Source organism: Octodon degus, unplaced genomic scaffold, assembly GCF_000260255.1.
Source record: "Octodon degus isolate 3935 unplaced genomic scaffold, OctDeg1.0 scaffold00093, whole genome shotgun sequence".
Taxonomy (NCBI): domain Eukaryota; kingdom Metazoa; phylum Chordata; class Mammalia; order Rodentia; family Octodontidae; genus Octodon; species Octodon degus.
In genome coordinates, this window is record NW_004524669.1 from 5058612 (window position 1) to 5067236 (window position 8625).

The following is an 8625-nucleotide window of genomic DNA, read 5'->3' on the forward strand; positions in this document are numbered from 1 at the left end:
CATCTCCACAATAGAACTCTTTCCTCCAGGCTCAGCCCTGAGACAGTGCTGTCCCAGGTTGCCATATACTGGGCATCTTTTGTAGAATTATGGGTGATCTCTTAAACCTACCCTCCCCTGTAGGCAGGCTTCAGGCTCCACACAGTGCACTCTGCCCTCAATGAGCTATACAACTTGGAAGAAGAGATGCGAAAAATTAATAGCTGGGCTTGGCCTGTGTACACAAATCCATCAGGACCCCCAGTTTCCACTTTCACCTAAGTGAAATTCTAGGGATATCTCCCCAGAGAACAAAGACAGCTGCTCGGAATGAATGACAGAAGCATTTTATTAAAGAGTCACCTAAAGCTGCACAGAAAGAATGAGAAAAGCTGGGGGGACACTGGGCAGTTCTTGTCCTGGCTCTGCAGAGCCAGGAGCTGCCAGATGATGGGGAATGAGTTTGATTCTGATGTTGATAGATGTCCAAGATGTGGTGGGGGACGGCACTGGGCTGGGCTTGGCTGGGGACACGATACCCTGACAGTCCTAGAGATGGAGCTCCTGGTCATATTCTCCTCTGTCCATGGGAGGTGAAAGCTGACAATGCTTTCATTCCAGATGGGGCTTAAGGCCCAAGTTGAGAAGAAGCCACCAAAAGTCCCAGGCATGAACAGCACCTTGGAGCAGAGAGATCCCAGGGAGGAGTGGAGGTGACCCTGGTAAGGCAAGCACCAGGAAGGCAGGGCGGAGGTGAAGTAAAGAAGTGAAGACATGAGAGTGTGCTGGACTTGGGCGCGTGGCTGGGCTTGGGGCCAGGAGGCCTCATCTCTATAGTTGGGATCTTCTGGTCAGGGTAGTAGTGGAGATGATCTTGCTGCCAGAACTGCCACTGACACCGCCGCTGAACCCAAAGCCACTTCCAGAGCCAGAGCCAAAACCACTGCCCAGGCCAAATCCTCCGCCGATGCCTCCAGTGCTGACGCTGCCACCAACTACCGCTGCAGGAGAGGTAAATGACAGTCAGTCCCAAGGTGCCAACAGCCCTCAGGTAAGACCAGGGTGAAATTACAGCAGGGCAGGGCAGTGCAGAAGGTACTTACAGATGCTCACAGCACTCTGGCACTCTCCGGACATCCTGGGGGAAGGGGGAAGCCATAAGTCACAGCAAGCCAAGAGTTATGCTTCACTCATAAACAGATCTCATGCACCTATCCTGTCCCTGAGCAGCTGAGTGCAGCGCTGTTCACTGCACCATCCTGGTTCTTTTTTTTTTTTTTTTTTTTTTTTTTTTTTTTTTTTTTCGGAACCAGGGATTGAACTCAGGCCCTTGAGCTTGCCAGGGAAGTGCTTATTCCACTGAGCCATCTCCCCAGCCCCTCATCCTGCTTCTTAATGTACCAGCACAGCACTGATGCAAGCAGCCCAGAAGACACCCAAACCCAGGGCCCTGGGTCTCTGTCCCTCAGCTTCCCTCCTGCCTTCCCTCCTCACCTGCACTCCTCGCCCTCCAGCAGCTTGCGGTACGTGGCAATCTCAATATCCAGGGCCAACTTCACACTCATAAGCTCCTGGTACTCGCGCAGCATCCGGGCCAGCTCCTCCTTGGCCTTCTGCAGGGCAACTTCCAGCTCTGTGCGCTTGCTGTAGGCATCTTTGAGGGCCAGCTCCCCACGCTGCTCTGCATCAGCCACAGACGTCTGCAGAGTCTGGCACTATGGACAAAGGCACGGACAGTCAGCATCAGTGCCCTGCTCTCAAGATTTTTGTACCTGTCCCCTCTCCTGGGCCAGCTATCCTTGAGTTAAGGCATCAGAATCCTATCTGTCTTTCTCACCACTTCCCCTAACTCTGAAGAGATTTATTCATTCTAGCTAAAGTCCATGAATGTCCCCACCATATTGATAACATAAAGTTGATCAAAAATAGTAAAGAACAAGAAAACCTGTGTACTAGGATGGCATGTCACATCAGCTAGGACATTGCTGAGAAAATCCAGGTGTGTCTTGTATAATGAACTACACAGCCTGCACAGAAGCCCAGGGTCTTTGGGGCCCAATGCACTATCTGCCTGTCCATCATAAAGCCATCTACCCTACACTTTGGGCCTGCACTTCCTCAGGGAAGAAGTAGCACCCACCTGCTTCTTGACATTCTCAATCTCTGCCCGCAGCCTCTGGATCATCCTGTTGAGCTCCGAGATCTCATTCTTCGTGCTTTTCAGATTGTCCCCATGTTGGTCAACTGAGGTCTGGAGCTGCTGGACCTAATACATGAGGAAGCAGAGGTCAAGGGTGTCTGGGTGGAGACCAGTAATAGAGTAGACAGCAGGGATAATACAAAATGTCAAGCAACTCCAATCAGGCCAGAATCAATAGTGCCTGGGAGAATTCATTCATCTCTGGCTGCTCTTGAGCTCCAGCTGACGACAGCTCTTAGTGACCTGTTCCCAGTCACTAAGGCAGAGCCCAGAGCCGCCTCATTCCCTGGCATACCCATCACCCACCTTGGTCTGGTACCAGGCCTCCACCTCAGCCTTGCTTCTCTGGGCGATCTCCTCATACTGTGCGCGGACCTCAGCAATGATGCTGTCCAGGTCCAGGTCACGGTTGTTGTCCATCGACAGGATCACCGATGTGTCACTGACATGACTCTGCATCTGAGACAGTTCCTGCAAGAAGGAAGATGTCCCACATGAGTCCCCCAGGACAGTCTAGCTCACCAGATTTCTGTTATCATGCAAATGGCTACAATACAGATGCAAACGGAAATAGGATCAATGTTCCTACTATGTGAGGAGTAAGTTTCTAAGTAGAAATCAAGTGGCTAGTGACATTTTAGTACCAAAAGCAACGTACTAAAATGTCATGTACCTCCCTGAAGACCATCATTATCCCATGGCTAAGGCAGAGGGTGCTCAGTATCTTGGATGGAAGGGAATGGAATCAATCTACTTCATCAGAAAAATAACAGGACACAATGAAGTCTACCCCACACACTCAGGAATAGATATCCTCTGATTCTAAGACAGCAACTGGTTTTGAGAAGGTCAGAGCTAGATCTTTCATTTCACTCCAACCTTTCTCATCTTGCCAAGAAGTCACTCCCCAAAAGGAAGAAAGAAAACTGGAGTCTAAGAACTGTAACTCCCAATCAACCCACACCCACACAGAGAGGGGATCCCCTTTCCCTGCATAGAAGGAAAAGGGGACCCTCACCGCTTCATAGAGGACCCTCAGGAAGTTGATCTCATCATTAAGGCTGTCCACCCTGGCCTGCAGCTCCACCTTGGTCATATAGGCAGCATCGACATCCTGCAACAGAGGAAGAGGGAGGAGAGACAAGGCACAGGAATTACAATGTGGACAAGGGATATCATTTAGCACCTAAAGGTGTTCTCAGCTGACACAGGAGAAGCTATACAGTAGTACCAGGTGGAGTGGCAAGAAACAGATCATTTGACATATCCTGCCCCTACACCTGCCTGGAGGACATGGAAGTTTATCGTCCAAATGGAAAATTTCTGAATACCTTAGAACTTGGTTCCGCCCCCGATGTCCTTTGACAGAACAGATCTGGGTAGCACCAAGTGAGATAGAGGAGAAGCAGAGGTGGATCAACCCATGACTCCAGGCAAGGAACACAGCCTGCTGCCTTTCCTTTCTTACCTTCTTGAGCACCACGAAATCATTCTCTGCAGCTGTGCGTTTGTTGATCTCATCTTCATACCTGGGGGCAAGGACGGGAAGGGAAAGCCCACCATGAGAAACAGCATTGCTCAACCCTCTGCAACTTGTTTCCAATCATCTGTGTAGAAATAACCAGGTAATTATCTACATTTCCCATTGAAAGGAATCATTTGTGCTTTTATATTGTTTGATCAGTTTTGCATGCTTATATCTTGTAATCTGGACAACTACTTTGAAGACAACAATATACAATATAATTTAAGCATTGTTAATTTACTATTATCTTGTTTTGTAATTTTATATCATTGTTTTTAACAGGTTTATACATGCAGTTACCATCCATGAAGTTATAGTTTAGGTCTTGGTTTATTTGGAGACCTAAAAAGACTATTCTAAAACAAAACTTAGAAATGACAGGTGAGGCGCAAATTACGAAGGATCTAATTGATTTTCTTGCCATGGATGGACTATCCTCAGCCCATTTGGGCAAGTTATATCTCCAGTTCTCTTTTTGGATGTGTGAGTGAGTTGAGAGAGTGCTGGTATTTATTCTCTGCCCCATACTATCTTGAGTAAAATAACAGCTGCTGAATACTGGTGTTCACTCTGTGTTCTGGCTCTGTGGTACATACCTTCTCCATTTCATTCAATTTCATTTATTTCTACAACTGATAATGTAGTGATATCATTCCCATGTTAAAAATTAAAGAATTTTATCCTCATTAAAGTTTTTTTTTTTAAACGGAGACTCAACTAATAAGCTACTTACCCCAGGTTACACAGCTAATAAGCAAAGAATCAGCATTCGAACCAGCTCCATCTGTCTCTACAACCTATACACTTTCAACTATATCCACCCATCTTCAATACCATTTGTGCATGGAAAAACCAGTGTGCCTTGGGGTGTCTGTACCTCAGTTTACAGAAGGAAATGTGACTGTTGGATGCAGCACAGACTGGGTACCTTCCTGCCCCCTTAGTTCTTCAGAGCCTAAGATTCTAAACAGCCGGCGAGCAGCCAGGAACCTGGGCCATGGCAAAGCAGCAGGTACTGGTGGCGGGGGACGGGGGACTTCCTGCTCACATACTTGGTCTTGAAGTCCTCCACACTGTCCTGCATCATCTTCAGCTCGGACTGCAAGCGGCCTTTTTCATTGGCCAGGGCATCTAGCTGCTTCCTCAGGGCACTGATGTAGGTTTCAAAGAAGGGATCGAGGTTTCTGCTAGATGTGGTGGTTGTCTGCTGCTGGAGGAGCTTCCATTTGGTCTCCAGGACCTTATTCTGCTGCTCTAGGAACCGTACCTGTGTTGGAAAGGGAACCAGCCAATTGATGATGGCCTGAAGCTCGGGCAGGAGGGTCTGCCGAGGGCCGCACCAGCCCTGCCAATCCAAGGCAACGGGGTGGGCCAAGAACCACCCGTGCAAGCTCCACTGCACTGTGCCTCCAGGGCACCTCCCACTAGAGTCCACACAGCCCATATCAGCATTACCAAGCCCATATCAGCAAAGGGCCCCACAGGCTGTGCAGAAGAGAGCAGAGCCCAGGCAAGGGCCCAACAGTACAGCAAGATCGGCTTCCCAGCACAGGAACCCATAGACCCCCGATAGGAGCTACTAGAGAGCAACAAGAAACGTCTTCCAAATAATCAAATAAAATGAAGTTAGGAGATAACAACCAGAGGGGTCTTGGCATTCAAAAGAGCCTGACTCGAAGCAGAGAAAAGATAGACTTGCTAAAGTCTTTTGAAATAAGTTCATTATCAGCGGGACCTGCGTGTCCCTGAACCTAAGCAAAGCTGAGCATTTTCAGAGTCTTGGTGAGAAGCCATCCTGCTGGAAGCTTCCTAGAACTTTCCCTCACTCTGTGAAAAGACAGCCAGAGAAACCAAGGAAACAGCTTAGATGGCATCTCCACTTTAGGAGCTAAAAAGAAAAGAAAGCACCTAATAGAAACTGTTCACTTTCTGAACCAAAGGTAAGATGAGGCAAGAGGAGACAGGGAAACGCTAAGCAAGGCTTCGTCCTGCTCTCGGGTCTGCCTGTCCTCCAGGATTGTTCACTTTTGCCCCAAACAGGTAAGAGGCCTAAGACTTCAATGTCCTGCAACCCAAGAGAGCCTGAGCCCAAATGCTACTCTCATCCACCCCATCACCTTGGAGTGACTCAGCTCTCTGGGCTGCTCTGCCCACTGTCATCCATCATACTTAGCTGTCATTGAGTTTTCACAACTTCAGTCTCCAGGTCTTGCATGAAAAAGGAAGTTGGGCTCCAAAAGCAAACATTACCCAGGCAGGGACTTGCATCCCTGTAGCTCTAGGAAGCTGAGGCAGAGGATTGAGCCTAACATGGGCAATTTAGCCAGACTCTGTCTCAGAATAAAAATCTTAAAAGGACCTGGGGGTATAGCTCAGAGCAAATGCCCTGGGTTTGATCCCCAGCCCCGAGGGGTGGGGGGACACACATTTCCTCTTCTCTTCAAACAGACCCAGCAATGAACAGTTTTGCCCAGAGTCACAAGACTGAAAGAGGAGACCTCCCAAAAACCGTAGAGACCCAGAACCTGTCAGGAGAATCAATCCCTTTTTTATTTGCAAAACCTGTTTGGTTTTCTTCTTCCCTCAGAACAGGAATTTTGGGGCCCAAGGATCTAGCTCAGCAGCATAGCACCTGCCTAGCAAGCACAAGGTCCTGAGTTCAATTAAAAAAAAAAAAAAAAGCAAGAAGTGTCAATAGTGAAATTATTAATAAAGTTCATTATTATTTCCAAAACTAAAACCTAAGAAAAAGCAAGGCCCACTTTATAGCTGAGGATACCTGCGCCAGTAAAAGGCAAGATTATTTGCCAGCTATGTGCAGCTCACCCCAGGCTGCTCTTTCAGGTCTACTTTAGCATCCTGTCTGTCCACAGCTGTGAGGAAAAAGAGGAGCGCTCAAGTGGACGGTGAACACAGAACTCAGAGAAGCTCCCTGGCTTTCCCCAGGCCTTGGGTAGGCCGAGGTCTGCAGTTTCAGGACAGATGAGCTCCGCCTGCAGCCTCCTCTCCGGCCCAGGGTAGGTGTGCTCTCACGCACCTTGTCGATGAAGGAGGCGAACTTGTTGTTGAGGACCTTGATCTGCTCTCGCTCCTCAGTCCGGACTTTCTGGATCTCAGGGTCGATCTCCACATGGAGTGGAGTCAGCAGGCTCTGGTTGATGGTGACCTCCTGAATCCCTCCAGCAGGGCACACTGGGAAACCGGGGCCACCCCGACCACTGAAGGAGCCTCCAAATCCACCACCGAAGCTGCCAACACCGAAGCCAGCGCCAAAGCTGCCGGCGCCGAAGCCCCCAGCACTCCCGAAGCCGGCACCTTGGCGGGACCCAGCCGCGCTGCAGGAGATGTTCTTGTTCCCCCTGAAGTTGTAGAGGCTTCTGCTGCCGAAGCCCCCTGAGGAGCAGCGACCTGCACCCCCAGACATGGAGGCCGAGCTGAAGGCAACCTTCTTGCCCCCACCGACGATAGCCGAGCCACTGCTAAATCCCCGGGACCCACCCCGGATACCCTGCTGCCTGGCAATCATGGCTGAGAGATGAGTGCAAGCTCAGAGCGACCAAACAGAGGCAAGAAGGCCAGGACCGCAAGTGCCAGAGTCCTCAACCTGGGTCCTTTATATGGGCTGGAGCAGCAGGGCTTGGTTGCAGGGGCATAAAGAGAAAAATCCAAAACATCTCTGGGCTTGGCCTTTGGCACCAGCCCATCCTCCTCACACCTGCTAAGCATGTCGCTAAACACACCTTCAAAAGTCACTGGGAGGGCACAGGTTCCTGGCTCCTGTCCCATTCCCCTCCAGCAGAATCTCCCCAGTCAGAGGCCCAGCCCCGGCACTGCCCTGCAGGCCCCCTGCTACCTTCCCACCTCACCAGCTCCATGGCGGGCCTTACTGTGGCAGGAATCACATCACCACTCCCCTCCACAGCAAGATTTTGGACTCAAAGGCCTGGGTTCAAGTTCATAGCCCACCACCTGCCCACTCCACACACAGTCATTTCACTCATATATTGGAACTAACACAAATATTTATCTCCTCTACTTTCTAGGGCAGAGCGGCCTGTGACTGGCAGAGTACTTAGAGCACTGTCATGGCTATGCATATGCTTGTGTCACTCACCACTGTGCCTCTTCTTCCAGGTAGGCTTGTTCATGTGCACATACAACAGGGACCCACATCCAGATGTCCCTCAGGAGCCGGGTGCAGAGTAGGGGCAGGAGGGGCACACGCCTCCCCTTGTAAGACCCCTCAGAACTTCTGCTGCTTCTTCAGCCCCCATTGGGTGCTTGCTTTCTCACTGTCAGCGGAGCCCGCCCCAAGCTGGCCGTGATGGGTGCTGCTGCTGCTCTCTTTGCTGCCCTGTGCTTGGCTTAGCTCCACAGTAACAGCATGTTCTGATTCCCAGAATGGGCCCAGTCGTCAGAACAGAAATTCCTAAGTTGGAAGGGGGCATTTTGGCAGAACGGTAAGACTGAGGGGTTCCTTCTAAGAGCCATAGTTCTATATACAAAAATCCCAATTTCAAGCCCCAACATAAGTGCTTTCCCACTGAGAACAATAGATCTGTGTTGAGTCCACCCATTGTCACTAGCTGTCCAGTCGTACACAGACCATCTAACCTCTAACCCTTCCGAGCCATCTACTCATCTACAGAATGGGGCTACATTAATGAGATAATGGAGCTATAGTACCTGGCACACAGGGGGTCAGTGGGCACACATTCTCTTCACTTCCAGGCCTTGTCATTGCCGCTTACTATGGCATTTTTTGTTTTGTTTTGTTTTGTTTTGTTTTTCCGAACCAGAGATTAAACTCAGGCCCTTGTGCTTGCCAGGCAAGCACTTATTCTACTGAGCTGTCTCCCTGGCCCTGACTAGGGCATTTTAAGTGAACCTATATTCTCCTGGCCTTCTCAGTCCTCCATGG

At 49.8% G+C, this 8625-nt stretch overlaps 1 protein-coding gene across 1 annotated transcript; it reads right to left on the minus strand.

The window, feature by feature from the left end:
- Positions 1–316: 316 nt before the first annotated feature.
- Krt4 (keratin 4) lies at positions 317–7278 on the minus strand. Its single transcript, XM_023722779.1, has 9 exons — positions 6742–7278; positions 4757–4971; positions 3648–3708; positions 3198–3293; positions 2486–2650; positions 2120–2245; positions 1474–1694; positions 1083–1117; positions 317–980 (listed from the first exon to the last, which is right to left on the minus strand). Exons 1-9 carry the CDS (start codon positions 7228–7230, stop codon positions 811–813), a joined length of 1578 nt encoding a protein of 525 aa, XP_023578547.1. The 5' UTR covers positions 7231–7278; the 3' UTR covers positions 317–810.
- Positions 7279–8625: the final 1347 nt, after the last annotated feature.